Source organism: Daktulosphaira vitifoliae, unplaced genomic scaffold, assembly GCF_025091365.1.
Source record: "Daktulosphaira vitifoliae isolate Bord-2020 unplaced genomic scaffold, ASM2509136v1 Scaffold_1, whole genome shotgun sequence".
In the NCBI taxonomy this organism is placed as follows: Eukaryota; Metazoa; Arthropoda; class Insecta; order Hemiptera; family Phylloxeridae; genus Daktulosphaira; species Daktulosphaira vitifoliae.
The window spans coordinates 60,309,758-60,327,483 of NW_026099572.1; the positions used below are offsets into that span (position 1 = coordinate 60,309,758).

The window sequence follows — 17,726 nt, forward strand, 5'->3', positions numbered from 1 at the left end:
TTTTTTTTTTTTTTTTTTTTACTACATAATATACGTGTAGAGTATTTTATTTTTGTTATTTATCAGAGAAGCCTGATCGGGTTTTGAATGGGAATCGAAGGAGTATACACACACTAGGACAAAATGTACATGTCGTTAGTACTGTATACATGTAAAGAGACATAGGTGCGGCCTGAACTGCGGATTTATAATACCTATCGCGCCCGCTGTCGCCCCGAATAAGAGATATCGGTTTCCAAGCTCTTATTATAAAATGTGTGTCCTTGTGTCTCCTGTTCTGCCGCCGTTGGGATTATAAAGTACTGCGTTTGTGTGTGTGTGTGTGTGTGTGACCAGCAGACGACTAAAAACCGGTATCGGTTTCCGCCTGTCCAGGTCCAAAAAAATTTGTCACCACAACTCAAGTCTTCGTCGTCGTCGTTCTTTATTGCTTGACAGGTTATAAGGGTTATATTTGTACACGCGTTTGAGGTACCTCTCCGGTGCTCTTTTGAAACCCATTAGGTATGAAATATCAAAATAAATACCCTTATTGTGCCATATCGTGTATTATGCCTTGTTGTCTGCGACAAGACCTCCTTCTGCCAACGTCGCTGTCGAATTTATTTTCATTTTGCACAAATCTGAGTGTAACGTTTTTTGTTTTGCTTTCGTTTTTATTCGGAATCAATCGACGGCGCATTAGTTATTTTGTTGTCAGTCCGTGTAAATAACTAAAAAAGTCTAACCTTTTCCAATAAATGTTATGCTTTTGTATTTTTCGTTCAAACCTTGACCTCTTAACTCAACCAAGTTGTCTTGTTCGCCTGTAACGGACGTCCGAACTGTGTATAACTGCATAGTAAATGTGTAAAAAACAATTATAACATTTTTAGCATGAACTTGTAATGAACGAAAACAATATGAGAGGCGTAGGCGAGTTTTTAATATTAATTTTTACACGTCAGCGGCGCGTAATAAAAATAAAAAACTGAGATTTATTGCGTTTTTTAGCACTCAGATAAAAAATGATCCCTCCTCTTTTTTTTTTTTTGGTCGTGATATATTATACTATATGTTTCTTTACAGTGTGTATATTTTCCAAAACTAACAACGTTGCATTATATGACCCTTTCCCTTCTACAACCCAATCACTCTAGTATACTATACATTACGTTATATTTTATTTTTTATTTGCCCCTTGTATATGGCCGCTCATAGTATAATATGACACATGAAAATAAAATACAACAACTTTTGCGTTGTACATTACATCATCGGTGGTCGGTCATATACCGAGGAAACTACTATTTTTACTTACAGGTTTAATTTCAGTATGGTTCAATTAAACATCACAGTAATGTAATTGGAGTAGCCATTTATTTATCGGATGCCGCATAAAGTCAAGATTAAAATAAAACTGTCATTAATTATCTAATCATTCATATTATTATTATCTTAATATTTGGTTCAATGGTTGAATATTGTTATGTTACACGGTGCGTTGCATTTCTAAACAAAACACTAGTACAATACTTATTAATGTCTACCAATTATATTTTTACTGTTACATTCCTTACATGTTATTTAATGTGTGAATATTCATAATTACTATAATTATAGTGTTTTCTCGAGTATTCAACTCCATAATTATTCTAACAAGTCATGAAAAATCATTCGTAGTGTAACCTTTGTGATGGCGGTTGGGTAAGACTACAATGTGTTTTGTGACCCACCCGGTTGGTATCTCTGAAAACAAAATTCATCGAATTCGAGACGTTTTTAATTATTTGGCAAATTATATATTTTGTATAATAAGAATTGATCACTTGTGGCTAATATCAAAATCAAGAGTATATTTCAAATATTTTTAATTTTTATATATTTAATGCGATGAAATTAAACTTTAGTAAAAAACATTTCTGTTTCAACGAAGAATAATTATTTATTTGTACGTTGTTATTCGTTTTAATCGCAGTAATTTAACAACGAAAGGCTAGATGAGTTTTGATGGAAAAATAACTTTTGTACTATTCTATTATAATGACAAAACAACATTACAATAAATTCTAGTAAATTCCTATGATAATGATGAATAAAATTATGTCTGTCTATTTTTTCTGGCGAAAAAATATCAGAGTAAATTACCGCACATAATTACTTCGAGTAAAAATCTTTATAATATTTGCGATTAAAATCACTGTAAAACTCTTCCGGTATAAACAACAAATGCATCATTAAAATACATCCAATAAACTTTTTGTAACATGAATCATATTATTTTTTAAATTAAAGATTGGAAGTCAGTGTTTTAAAAGATAATGTGGTTTTGTCAAAAGGTGGTGTTGTGATGTTCAGAAATTGATGAGTGGGATGAGTCGAACGACTAATTATTAAACGTAAAAACCCGATTCTCTTCAGATTATACAATTAAAATCCAGTTAATGTGTTTGAGCCTAAAGTATTAGCGTTATTATTACAAATATTGTTCCAAGTATTATTTTGTGCGTGTTCCGTGGTTATTTTTGAAGTACACAATATAATTACATATTTAAACTTTTGTTTTACACGCTAATTATTTACAATATTGTTCCCCAAACACAATGTTGTGTGCCTTGGGCAGAACGTGTTATTAAATTTAATAATGACAAATTAATTATACTGAAAATGTACGCATTTGTACGACCATACTAGGTGAGTTAACATATTGAATCATACATCCGGTAAATTTCCATTAAATCTTCTTAATGAACATCTTCTTAATGAACACTTTATGTTAATCGAATCGATAACAGATATTTTATCTCGTAATCCAATTTAATAAATGGTGATCGACTTCATTTCGAATTATCATAACAATGCAGGTAGTAGTAAAAAATATTAGCCATACTTACCTCAAATGCATACACACTGCGGTATAAATTCGGCTACGGGTCACGTTCTTTTTACGTTTGTTGTTCAATTACTAAACGTTGTCCGCGAAACGAATTCCTTTTTGGCGGAAAAGGTTTGCGACTCTCCTGAAAGAAGTGCTATTTCATTGTCTGGGCGTAAAAAGGGTACATACATGCCAGTATGATATAATAGAAAAATGCCTCTAAAAAATATATATCACAAAAGGCTCTTTATACAATAGCGTGTACCCGCTGTATTCTTGCCCTTGTCAACACTAAGGAAATAAAACTCTACACTGGAAAGAAATACAGTGCTTACAATTCAAATTTAACATTTATATATTGTATATATGTACCTAAGCGGTAAACTGCTATTTTGATTTTTTAGGCTTGGCATAAATTATCTCCAAGTTGACCGCGGACAGCTATAAAATGTCTAGTTTGTAGTGCCGGCTGACACGCGGTCGTATGATTTAAATAATTTTCAAATGCAAAATTATAGGCACTCTTTCAAAATTATAGCTCGACCCGCAATGGCCACGGCTAGCATTAGCTTATCAGATATGATTACATTTTTAATTACAACTCGCAAGTTTATGAATAAAAAGCCAAGTTTCTCTTTGTTCTAATATAATAGCAGGGTTGGCCATTTTTTTAGTGGCATGGGTATATATTTTAATACACCCAACGTCGCTCATGTATAATTATAAACATTGTCGTTTACGACAAAAAATTGTGAAATTTACAAGTATAAAACTACGAGAATAAAAACAAAATTAATGTAGTAATTTAAAAGTTTTGTTGCTTTAAAAATATAGTCGATATTTAACACTCAACAATTAAAAAGTCATTAATTATTTAGGTTCATTATGAATTTATTTAGTTTTTCATACGTTGGTTGTGTCCATTGACTCGGCGAAAGAAAATGGAAATCGTTAAGCAGAATTCTTAGACTAATTCCAATGAAGTATTTATACGAATGGACAGGTGTTGTGTTGATAATATTTTAAAACTGTCTTTGCTCCGAGATACGTTGTGCTTAATTTATTCGTACTAAGATAGTCTCCTCGGATTTATATTTACTGGGAACGCATCGCCAGGACTAAGTCTACGATAAATATGGGTAAATAATTATTTCTTCCTTTGACTATGACTTGTACGCGTCGAGTACACACATCAAAAGCATTTTCCCGGTACGAGCACACAGCATATGTATTAAAGACCGTGTATAGTAGTCGTGTACATTAATATTATACACATTTTATTATGCCTACACAATCGTTTATCGCGTTATGTTTTATCAATATTCGCGTGTGCATCGCTGTTATTGATGGCATGTTATAAAAAGAGCGAAGGAGGCCGGAAAAACTTGTTTTGGTACACCGTTTACACAGTCAAATTTCGATACACTTCCGATAACGAAAAGTAAATAAGCTCTACACGAGTTGAATATTATAAAAAAATCAACATTTTTTTTTTTTACGAATCCCACTATTGTTGAGGTACTATTATAATTGACGCAGTGTACCGATTTGATTTCTGTCCGCACGTTTGCATGTCCGGAGTGATAAAAAAAATTACTACATCCAAAAATGTTTTACTATTACTGCAGTAGAGAAGGCCGTCGTGGGGAGGGGTTGGGGCGTATCGCGGCCAAGCTATTGGCCCACGAGGGACACGTCCACGCGGTCGCCGAGTGGGCGGCAACGAGCGGGGCACGGTGGACGGCGGCACACCGGCCGCTCAACGTTCAGTCGCCGTCTAGAGACCGTTCAGTGCGTGCCGAGCGTGCGCCCGTCCACATACCGACACCGAACACTAACGTTGCGCTACATTATTCTGTGGCACGCACATCAAGTGCCCTGACTCCACTGAGGCGCCAGTCACGCGTAAGGGTAGTGAATCTGGTTGTTTATTATTTTATTTAACTGGAAGTAAATTTTGAAATCAAATGCTAACGTGTAATATGTTCTGTACTCGTGTTTCGCCATGGAAGTAAGATAGGCACATAACTCGTCCGCGTCATCGTAGGAAACGGTCAAAAACTGATTGTAATATTATTATTATTTTAATTTTTCGAAAAATCAAATAAATTTTCGCCCAGACACAAGTATAACCACAACTCAACACAAATGGTTACCATGTCGGCTTATTCTCAGTTCGGTTACGCGTATCCAACCCCCGGACAACAGGTAAGTTCAGTACGTTTACTACAGTTTTCTTAAATAAAAACTATGTATTCTCTCATGACGGCGGTCATTTTCCAGTTTATATATTTAAATAAATTAAAGCTTTTTTAATAATTCCCATAAAAAAAAAAAAACTCATTTTCCCAAACATTTTTAATTTCTTTGTCGTAGGAAAAGTTCGGTATATTTTTGTACAGACATAATTAATGTGTTTTTATTCAATACATTTTATGAAATTAGCAGTTTTATTAATTTTTTAACGTTAACGTAGTTTGATAACGTTGTTTAACTTGATGACGTTTTTCATGAAGATGTGCAAATAAATCTGCAGATATTCTCGCAGTGATTCTCCTTAAACAATTAATTGGAAAACTGCATTGCTTCCTATTTGTATTCGATCAAATAGTTTTAGACACAATAGATTTGTTGTACATAATTACCGGAGCCTAAGAAACCGACTGTAATGTGTATTGTACGTTAGCAAAACGTTTTAATAAATCCGTTTCCATCTTCTACGTTGGCTATATGGTCTAATAGGTTCATAATTGAAAATATCTCTATAGTATTTGGTAGATTGTACGCTGCTAATTATGGTAATTTGGGCTCAATGAATCATTAAACACTCGACACTATAACACTCTCTGTAGATATATCGAGACACTAATGACCACACATTAAAATAATTGCATAACATGTGCGAAAAATGCAATACTTATTTTAAGTTGTCACGAATATTTCCTATGAATTGCTAATGACTTTTTTCTGGTGTGCATTCGATTATACTAGTAATAGATAATCTGCATTTCTTTTATCTGGAACGATTTTAGTTGTCTCGTATTTAAATTGCTACTGTAGTGAAAAATATTCATACATTAGTATCCAGAATCTGTTTTTGGTTGGACAAATAATGTATTCTTAGTTGTAATGTTATAAAGAAAAAAGAAATGTTGTTTAGAATAGATTATCCATTTTTGTAGTTGATTTAGTGATGTACGCTAGAATTTAAACGGAAGTCCCAATTAATCTATCATAAGTATGCTCATGATTAACTTTGATTTCAATTAACTAGTCTAATCATATTTCTTTTAATGATTTTCCTATAAATTATATAATAACTTCCACGACGATAATAATATTGTTAATTTAATATTTAACTAAAATGTAAGGAACTTTGATGTTTTAAAATAAATATTATTTTAAAATGAATTTTTTTTTTTAATTAACGTAATTTAAGAAGTTGTGGTTAATGTTTTTAAGTATTAAAAAATTGTTGACCCATGTTCTAAATTCAACATTTTAAATGTTATATTTAGTAGTTATATGACAAAATTAAATCTATAAGAGTTCCTTTTGTTTGCTTATAATACAATAATTCAATAATAAAAGTAAATTCTGTAATTTGTGTTTTATTACTCTCAGAATGTTTATATTTTTCTTAAAATTAGAATTATGTGTTTAAATACTAAAATATAAAACATGTTTTTATAATCATCGAAAATAAGAAATACAAAAAGTCGATTATGTATGAATAATAACATATTGCCATTTTTTTAGTTTTTTCAAATGGTTTATAAAATTTTAATAAATTTATTAGTTTTGGCGAATTGATAATATGTAGAAAAAATTAGCATGATCGTATTTTTACCCCAAAATGTTATCAACGATAACTTATCACTAAGATGTAATGAAATATTTGTAGTGAAAAACTCCGATACTAAACAGAATTCATCGAAACAGTATTAAATAAAAAGTATTTTGCTAAAAAAATGTTTATTAATTTTCAAAATCGTTTCATCTGACTTTTTTTCTAATTTAGAGTGCGTTCATAAGTTATTGAATGATTAATAAGTGTAAATGAAAGCCACTTCCCCCTATTATTTAAGTCACCTAATAATTTATCGGAATATAACAATGGTATTTTGTAAAACCTAAATGGTTAAATCATAATTATTAGTTTTATCTATTTATTATTTACAATAGAGGAGTTAATGATACGGCTGTAATAATATTTTATATTTTATGACTATTGATTGACTTACATTGACTATACGATGTGTATTTTTATTTGCGAAGTGTATTTTATGTATTTTTTTTAATATTATGTACAACCGTAGAACACTATAAAAATAGAACCAATTATTATTATTATTTTGTCAAATCAATAAAATAATTGTTGTTATTAATTGTGCCCACAAAATTACTTTGTTAATTAAAATAAAACAAATAATGGTGTTTGTATAACCAATATAATAAATGTATTAAATAAAATATTATTTATTACTATGAGCCAGAATAATATCAAGTTTATGGTAAAGAAAAAAGTATTTTTAATTGTAGATTTTAGGGGTACTTTCGAATATCGAATGGAACTCATAATTATTTTTATACATGGATATTGTACTAAATATAATTGAACTGGTTGTAAACTAGGTTTGTGTTGTTACTTTCCGAGTTAACATAATTGTTATTTAAAGATGAGAGGGTTGCGCAACGTAGTAAAATCTTATCTGTGCCTTATGGTAAAAATAAAGCGTCGCTAAATAATTATCCCGTTCCTCTCTTTTTTCGAATGCTCAAATGTTAAAATCTCAAAAAGTAACAATACAAAATTGGTTGTCGGTTAGTCATAATTGTATTTAATTTAATTCCCATTAAATAGAAAAATTAATTATAGGTTCCCATTTACCCGTAGAGATAATTATTTTTTACTATGGCTTAAAAAAATAAATAAAATTGTACTCTGTAAATTTTTATGTAAAACCCGTTATTTAACCAATAAATGGCGGGTAAATCAATAATGAATAAATAACACTATTGACAATAAATTTGTCGATTTTACTAAGGTTATTTTCAGCCTAGATATGTTTTATAATATAGTTCAAATANGAATAGAATTAAATAACACTATTGACAATAAATTTGTCGATTTTACTAAGGTTATTTTCAGCCTAGATATGTTTTATAATATAGTTCAAATAAAATAGCATATTCAATAACACTATATTGTGTTTAGAGAATGATAGAGCAAAAAAAAACATGTCAACAAAACAAGGTTACTTTTATAGTTTTCAAAACAAATGTATACATGCCATTTGATGATTATATACTTATAAATAATACTTATTATACAAACATGTTTTTAAAATAATTTCTGTATGCCAAATTTAAAAATAAAATGATATGTACTGCTAAAGTTTTTGAGTTGCTATAATTATTAATATAACGCTCGGAACATTAATAAGCTACTTTATTGTCGTACAATATATAAATTCGATTCGTTAATGTATCTGTGATACGTACAAATGAAATGTATACATATATTGTCAGATTATTTTTATCTGAGTTATTGAAATCGTAAACCGTTCACTCTTAACGTCGCGGTCGTGCAGTCTCCTAAGCCTATGAATTTGGAGGGATCATAACACACTATTGAAACAATGAACCGTCTTTGGAATGAATTAAACGGGGCGGGAGAGAGGAGTAAGACGAGGGCGGATTATCATGAAAACCTAACCGTACGGAGTCGGTTGGCTGGTCTTATATTTTGTGCGTATATATACAATACAATTAAATAATTATAATACGTTTTATGTACGTGTATATTGTAGGTCATACGGCGTAATCTCAGTTGACATTAAAAGGGATGAGAAAAGAGAAACGGGGCTCAAAAAGACACTGATGAAATCAGATATTGTGCTAGTGGTACCACAGTCGTCGATTATCCCCCTCAAATCTCACCTCTCCTGAGTTTTCTTCTTCGTATTCATAACGTGTTTTTGGAAAATGTCGCCCTTGACGTTTTAGCGTGTCATTTGGCAATGAACGTCGTTATTGTTAAAGATCGTTTTAGTGCAGAAAGCTGTATAATATTACACAGATATGAGATGTGTACATACAAATACGTAGTTATCGTTATTAAGTGTATTTGTGAGGCGCTTACAGGACTGCCGTGCAGGTCGTTGCAAGTTTGCCGACTAGACACAGGCCGTGAGTACAGGAAAATTGATAAAGAGCCGAAGAACGCACGATTGTATTCATTGAAGATATATTACTTTGTGTGTATGTTTGAAACAGCTACTTGAGCGCATGACTAAGTACCAAATACGCTGTAGTGCCTTATTAATTACAGAAAACGTGTTTTGTATATGTTTTTTTTAATTATCCATCGACAAAAGTTTTGCCACTGCTAATTAAGGTATATAATGAAGTATTGCTAGTGCATAGGAAAGTCTTTTTATTCCACCGCAAAAGGTACACATTATCGAATTGGACCAAGTGCATGTTTTATTTAAATAACTACTAATTTATTGCAGCAGTCTGTTCTTTCGTGTAATATGTCGGCAATATTGTTTTGCACCGACTCGATCTATACCATAATTTTAAGCTTAATTAGTGTTAAAATAATGGTTTAGTTATTTTAATGTTTTCATTCGACACGTCCTTAAAATTAAATCAATCAAACAGAATACATAGAATGACATTTTAAGTAATCACTGTATAAAAAACGTACTTGTATATTTTTTTAGTTATCGTAATTAGTAATTTTTCTGGGTTATCTTGTATTGTAACTCATCAATAAAATTTATATAAAATGTTGATAAAACACGCGTATTTGATGATTTTAATATTATTTACTAATAATCGCATTGCACGGCTCATACTTTTAGAATTGTACTCGGTAGCAAATATCGAGTTGAATGTTTTTTGTTTTTCAATAAAGCATCATCATAAAAATGTAAATAATTAGTAACTGCTACCAGTTTTTACTTAATGTTCATAAGCCAAGAATTGCCATAACTATGAATATTCTAATACGACATCGCCTTGTTTTTGATCTTGATCGAAGTCTCCTGTTGTAAAAAACCCCAATGCATGTGCTACTCGGCCAGTGCAGCTGCTTGACCGTTAGAACACGTTTGCATTTACGAGTAACTTCATTTTTAACTGCTAATGATTGCAGGTGTCAAATATCTTATTCATTGTATAAATACAAGTTTATACCCAATAAAAAAATGTGATGCATCGATTCGTTCAAATATGTACCCAGACTGAGTTTTTTGATCGTTAATTGAATCTATTCATTAGAGCAATATCAACAAGGGTCAGTCGTGATTAATAATCAAAATTGCTAATTTCGTTCATTTTTTTTTTTTTGTTCTTTAACTCTAATTGAATATTTATGGTTTACTGCGTTCTGTATAATAATATATATGAATACAATGTTCGAGCAAAATAAATTCTCTTGTTTAATTATATATTATAAAAACCATACTGTAATTTAAACAATTAATACGATACTTTAATTGTTAACTATGAACATTTATTTTTAACACATTCCTGTAAAAAAAAGAAACTGATCTATATTTAGACGGCGTTTGTCATAGTTAATGGATCTAAATAAAAGTATACCTAGTAATAAGAAGTCGTTAAAAGTCAAAAAAAATGTATTATCTTAAAAAATGTAATAAATAACAATATAAAAAACGGCCCGTATGATAATAATTTCAACGTTTTCATATTATTTTATAACAATGAACTCATATATTTCTCGTTTTGTTGTGTGGGACCGTAGAAGTATGTTAGCAATGTGTCAACAGTAATTCTCTCTCCGTCCCGGGAGGACATTAAGAACAAACAAAAAAAGAACACAACTATTATTCATTTTTACATTGACCGTCACTACTAAAAACAACATTACAATATCGTTTCACTGTTTGTTTATGTGTTTACCGAAAATTCCTTAGGTTTTGCATTTTAACAATCTTTACATTTACAAAACACATTTATACTTTTACTTAAATTTTTAAAACGTTATCAAAGGATAATTCAACTTCAGATCGGTCNTTTAACAAAGGATAATTCAACTTTAGATCGGTCGAATTACTATTCGCAATTTACGCATAATGAATGAAATTAAAACAATTTTAAATTTATACAAATATATTTAGGGAAGTCGCAAAATTATTAAACACATTTATATTTCGTGGCATTACACAAGGGTATTTTATCAGTACTGAGATCGGAATACATGCCATATGATATATTGTAATTTCCATAGGCATAGAGTAGAGCTCATGCAGAGACCTACAAAAACGGGTTAATAAATATTTATGAACTACTACGCTGCATATATAAATTATAAGAGTTTTATTATGCTTAGGCAGGCACAAGCCAACCCTCTAGAGTTTTTAGCACAGAAAAAATTGCAATAGATACGTTTAACATTGTTGTATAAAAATATATTTTTAAGTTTTTACAAATAAAAATATCATTTTCGTTCGAATGAAGTACAGAATAAGACTTAAAAGCTTAGTGTGCGCGGAACACTATAAATAATCTTATTAAGTGGTATAGCTGACTAGATATAATATTATAATTGATAACTGTCAAACGGGTACAGAGACTAAATACGTCGGGTCGCGTTTACGTCTTCCAAGTAACACATGAAACGAGCGCCGGGTCCGCTGTACGGGTGTGGTTTGAGTATTGTTCTAATATTTTCATTATTGTCCTCTCTACGGCTGGTCATTCCGGTCTATTGGTTTTTGCGGTCGAGTTGATACCTTTCTCGAAAAAAAAAAAACCCGAAGCGCTTTGGAGTTCACACCTCACAACCGGTCTGGGCCAGGAGAGTATCGAATAGCAGCAGCAATTAAAATTATCATGTGCACCTTGTCTAGCTAGTAACACCATAATCTATAAAATGTACACCGCACAAGAGACTGAAATCAAAACGCTCTTTTGAAATAATGACGCTTTATGGAATTTGTTTTTTATTTTCAACTAAATTATCGCCAACATTTGTATTGATTTCGAAAAGGACCAAATTCTGTTCAACTTATTCACTAGTGTCAACACAACTTCTATGATTTTCCCATTAATAGGTCGTGTTGTTTTTTTCAGAGCGTCATGACGGGAGATTCGGTATCACCTCCGTTGGCTGCCGGCGGTGGAGGCGCCGGAGGACTTTCACCGGACGCTATGGGTGCTGCGGGTTGCGGCACGTGTTGCACCGCTGCCGGAGACAGGGGTGCCGGTTCCGAATCGGCCGTGGTCTGCTCGTGCCAACTGACCGCCGCAGCTTCACACTACGCCAGCCGGACCACACCAGCATCGGCAGCGGTTTACACCCCTTATCCGTCCACCGACCAGAACCCGTACGCGAGCATAGACACTTCGACGTTCTACCCTCACCTGGTAAGTTTTGCCAATGACAGTCTGCGCAACCCTGACAATCGCATTGATTGTTTTGTATCGGAACACAACACATGCGGTTCGACATTACACATTATTGAAATATACATAAAAAAACATACATTTTTCGTGTTCTCCGGGAAAAAAAAAATTAAAGATGATTGTTGCCGGTCAGTAATTTTTATGTACACGATTATATGTCGACCTTATATGTTGCGAATTAGTCACGCGTTAGTTACCATGCGGCTGTTTACTTAATAAAAGGCGTGGTGTATCCATAGAGCAGCACGGCGGTGTAATTTCACGGATCCAGTAACATTTTTTAAATGGGCCTTTTAAACGGAAGCCCATAAGTCAAGCCGGCCGTATAATCCGGTATCAATTATATTCGATTATTCGGCAGTGGATGTATTTATATAAAAAGGATTTGAGGGGCCGAGAGTTTGGCGGCGCGCCGTTCGCCAAGTGCAACGTTCATAAATCAATCCGGTTGACGACTGTGCGCGGGAGGGGAGGCTAGCTTGGAATGCTTTATACGCGTATAATGCGGTGGGGGCAAGAGGGATGTGATTTATCGACGGGCGGGGTGCGGTGATTTCGAACACCACTCCCGTCACGGCCACTGCCGCCGCCGTTTCCTTGCCTCGTAATACGGCGAGTACACCCCAAGTAGAGATTGTGCGTACGCCAATATTGAGTGTATAAAGGAACCGCAATTGCCCGGGCGGAGGCTTCATTAACGAGCGGAAAATTGACGGGGTGCGCGAGAGGCTTTTTGGGGGAGAGAGAGTGAAAAATGCGAAAAAGAGAAGCTTAGAACTTTATATTGTACGAAGAGGGTCATAAACGGTGAGCGCGGTGTGAAAAATAACCGAGGGAGGTCTATCGACGAGCATATGAACACAGTGGCAGCTTCTGTTATATATGGCGGCGACGAGTGGGTACGATAATGGTCACGCGTTCCGTCCGTTGATTGATATGTTATTTTCGCCATTATACATTATTATTATTATTATTATTATTATTATGATCGTATTTACTCAATGCATTATGCCGCGAACGCCTACGCAACATCACGCTGTGTGTGCTCTCTCGTAATGCCGCCGAGGCAAGTATAATGAATCGCAGCGCATTTGCCTACGTGTACCACCATACATAAATTACTATGCGTTTGCTGCTACTGTTGAAACATCAATTTGTCAGTGTACGCGTTACACAATTAACGTTGAATCACCGCGGACATTTGCACTTCTCGTCACGTTGTCGGACGATTTCGTTTCACGTGTGGAAATCTGAAACGCGCAAAGCACATAAACGTGACACAATAAACTAACAGCTTTAGAGTGGCGGCGACCAGAACAGACGCTATAGCCCCTCGGTTCTCTGCCGACAATATCCATAAAAAAATATTTTCCGAGTACACACTATACATTGCTATGAAGGGGAAAAATTGAATTGACCTCTAGAATTGACCGCGTGCAGAGCTTTTGAGTGCTGTCGTCGTCGGCGCCTCGTAAAAACACATCCCGCCCCGAGTTTCCGTACCCTTAGTCACGATTTCCAGTCACGTATCGACCGGATTTACACTGGCCGCAAAAAGGGATTTATATTTTTATACACTGACCACCCTCGTGGAATAAAAGGTATTATACTGGGCGGGTGAAAGATTGAAAGCCGGACAATTGTGTGCAACATAATAATGTAAATGCGTATGTGAGTGACGACGACGTTGTGTTCGAGACCGAGTTTGGCGCCACGACCGACTCGCTGCCGCTCCGTTCCTATAATGCTCTATATACGGCACAATCACAATACTAAACGCATGTACTGCTGGTATACGTGCAGACCGCATATATATATATATGACCGCGTAGAGACAACATTCCCGTAATACGAGTTCCCACAACGTATTGACCCGATGTCGACTTTAATGGTGTGCCTTTCCCTCTCCTCGCCTTGGGTTGTGCTTACGTACAGGCATAACTCATGCTCGCCTACCGTCACGCCGTGTGTTTTACATAACGATATCATTCTATTAAATGTCGGCGTATCTCGTTTTACAACAACGCTAATTGTCGACGAGCGAACAAAATAATAGCAAACATAACGTACGTTGAAATGAGATGGGAAAAACAAACGGCAATCTCAGGACACAACAATATGCTCCGAGTCTACTTTGCGGTAACTGTTTGTGTGAAAAATTTGAAAATCCAGTCGATAATAAATACCGCGTTAAGGTGTCGTTAGCTTACCGTTGATGGCAATGTCTGTGTACACATAAACGTCACTAATGGCTGGGCAGGTCATTTATTACTGTTAACGTTTGAAATAATTTTATCGCGGTCATTAAAACGACGTCGAACGAGTTCTACGGTAACACAACGTTGCGAGCAATTACGGTTATAATTTTAAAGCGATATAATTTATTGCCGTGTGTGTTTTTTGCGGACAGAATTTTAACCCTTGTTGTTGTTGGGACACTGTTGTTACTACCCTCGAATCACAGTGGTTTTGTCGAAATCACGGTCACGCCACTTAGTTGTGCCGCACGACAACAGTAATTACCACCACCACTAGTGCCGCCGTATTCTTTCACGCGCACAAGCCAAAATGTAATATTTTTTAACATGCGAATACGAGCGAGCGGGGGCGGCGAGCGCACAAAACGTACAACATTTTACGTATTGAGAGTATTTGTTTTTTAAATGGACACGAGGGAAGAGGCGAATAACACGTCCAGCTGTATATTTGTGTACACGAGCGATAAGTTTCTATTGTATTCGATAAAATCCTTCTGATGCCCCGCGGCATTGATATTTGTACAAAGTATTATAAAATATGCGTATCAAACAACGAGAACATTTTATATTTGCTTCCGGTACAAAAATCTCTACTGAACGTCAGCCGACACGAAATCGAACTGGGATGGTATGCAAACAGGTGTGATTTCTCAAACACTGCAGCAGATTTTCCCTGCGGATGTCAACCACGTTAAAAGCTTGTCGCGTCATAAATCCATAACGTCTGTCGCCAAATCGGTAGCGACGCCGCACGTGTGAACGTGTACGGAGGCACGTGAAATGTTTTTGGGCGGGGGATCCACCCCGGGGACCGAGTGCCTGAGGCCGAAAGAAGGAACGAGGTAACTTGGAAAAGTGCCGACATTTAAAGCTTAACCGTGTTCGTCGCTCTATGGGTTTTCTTTTATGCGTGTGAACGCACAACGCGGCGTGGACATCCGACAGAGCCCCGTATAGGGTCCTCCGTACAGAGCGCACGGGGGAGGGTCGCAACAGTGGCCGCGATTTGCCACTTGAAATTCCCGTGCGAGCGAAAAAAAATTGCCAGTTATGTAAAACGATTCGGTGAACGCTCATTCCATGGGAACGCAACGGACGTTTATAATTTCCCACCGGATTTCCGGTCGCTTCTCGTTTGCTCGTCCCGCGATGCCAATCGGCACGGCAAATAAATGTTCGTGAATATTACATTAATACATTATATTTTGCAATGTAAATATTTTAGTAGCGAACATTGTGTGGTATAGATTTGTATCGGTCAGCTTTTCGCGACCTCGGCGTTGTGGTTTCACATAGTTTTGTGTAAACACTTGTGCGCCGGGTCACAAAAGACCGTTCGATTTGTATGGTCTTACACGAATTGATTCCGAGTTCCTTGAACTTATCCCGCAATTACGTTGGTGTCTTTGTAAGAAGTCACAACAGCACCAACGATAATATTATTCAAATTATACACAATAATCGCCGAGTAATCCAACCGGGACTTATTATAATAATTATGCATTGTTTACGTTTATAAGTTATACGCATAATATTCTGCAACGATCCGGTGTACAATCGACCACCGTTGAAAGTATTATCTCGAATTTGAATAATCCGGCGGAGCCACTCGTTTTGGAAACGTGTAATTGAAATTAACTTGCGGGGCGAGACGTTATGTCTACGAAATTATGCGCTTCTTTGAAATGTTTTATAAGTAACAACGACTGTCCGATTTTTCTTTTTTACGTGTCGGCACAGGTTTTTCAATCGCCGACGACTTCAGTGTCAAAAATCTAATTTAATAACGAAATAGTGGGCCGCTTGTCGAAACGAACTGATTGCGTCGAGAATATGTCGAGTTTAAATTTGTTTTTGCCAACACAAAACGCCAATAGAGCTATCTCGGCCACCCCAGTACACTTATTGTTTGGTCTCGTCTCTCGACAGCAGTCAAAACTCGGGAACCCGTGAAATTCTTGACGTTACACAAAGGGTGTGGTGCATATTATAGGGCATATATATTTAATATTAAAAGCGTAGATCCCACAGGGTGACGGCTTACTTCATAACGCCCCGACAATCTCCAGGGAATCGTATCTAACACTTAACCCCTAATAGTATTATACGGTGGCGACGATTATCCACCCAGCCGAATGGAACGCGTCTCGCACAATATTCGCAACAATACGTTTCCTTTTTAGACAGTTGTTGTGTTTAATTTAAATTGCAATAAACCGGTTGTTGGAATTATGCATAAACGTGTATTACACTTACTTGCATTGGAGTGCGCGGGAAATTACAGGCTGTGTTTTAGTTAAATTATTCAAACAGCCGATGTGTTCACCTCAGTTTTAGCATTTCGATATTTTCGTTATATAGCAGTTAAACGTCAATAATCGAATCGTTTTTGAATAGCTCGTTATTATTAACAGCGATTACTGTAGACGAGATAACGATATCGTTTTCGTTTGGACCGTTCAATGAATTTCTTACTCGAGATCCGAACGGTACAAAAGAGAGTGTAATAATTTCGTCTCTACGCACAGACATGCCTATAAAATAAACTTGTGGTTCGACTGTACGTAGACAGTAGAGATGCATAAAACATTGCGACCGTAAAAACCTGTTCTGGATTTGTTATGCCGTTTATTATGTTGTGTAGATTTTGGTGCGTTTTAGCATACGTCGTTTTATTAAAAATAAACGATTTTTAGTAGCCGGGCAGCCAGTTTTATCAATTTAATGTCATCTATATTTCGTGCTCTATAAATAATATTTTATCTACCCTTTGCCCATAAATCTACTCGACTTTTGAAGAAATTAATACTATTCGAACCACTTCGATTTATGATTCCACGCGGGAAATATCGCGACACGATATATACAAATGATTTACGACCTGTATTAACGTGGTTTTCTAGTAATTCGACCGCATGACGATGACGATTACGAAACGCACACTGACGTTGACGGGCCGGACCTCCTGGGTAAGTCGTGCTGTCGCGGTGTCCTAGCAGATATAGTGAGGATTATATGGATACCCGGCGACCAGTTCTTCTTCCGCTCGGATGCTGCCCCCTACACCGTACTCTTGTGTCGTCTCTCTTTACACGTAGATTTATGGGCTCGATCCGCGATCGTCTCCTCGTGCAAACTCATCCGCCCGACCCGCACAAATGCCGTCTGAT

General features: G+C 35.4%; 1 protein-coding gene across 4 annotated transcripts in view; it reads left to right on the forward strand.

Annotated features, from left to right (window-relative positions):
• LOC126894400 (homeobox protein caupolican-like) overlaps positions 1-17,726 on the forward strand; it is a 35,194-nt gene that overhangs the window by 12,881 nt on the left and 4,587 nt on the right. The window contains exons 1-2 of one of the 4 annotated variants that reach the window (XM_050665409.1): positions 4,613-5,074; positions 11,966-12,259. In XM_050665409.1, the coding sequence (XP_050521366.1) occupies positions 5,006-5,074; positions 11,966-12,259 (363 nt within the window). In that variant the 5' untranslated portion in view covers positions 4,613-5,005. Of the gene's footprint in view, positions 1-4,612; positions 5,075-11,965; positions 12,260-17,726 lie in introns of those variants that run through there. The other 3 variants (XM_050665410.1, XM_050665408.1, XM_050665411.1) reach the window with 3 other exon arrangements.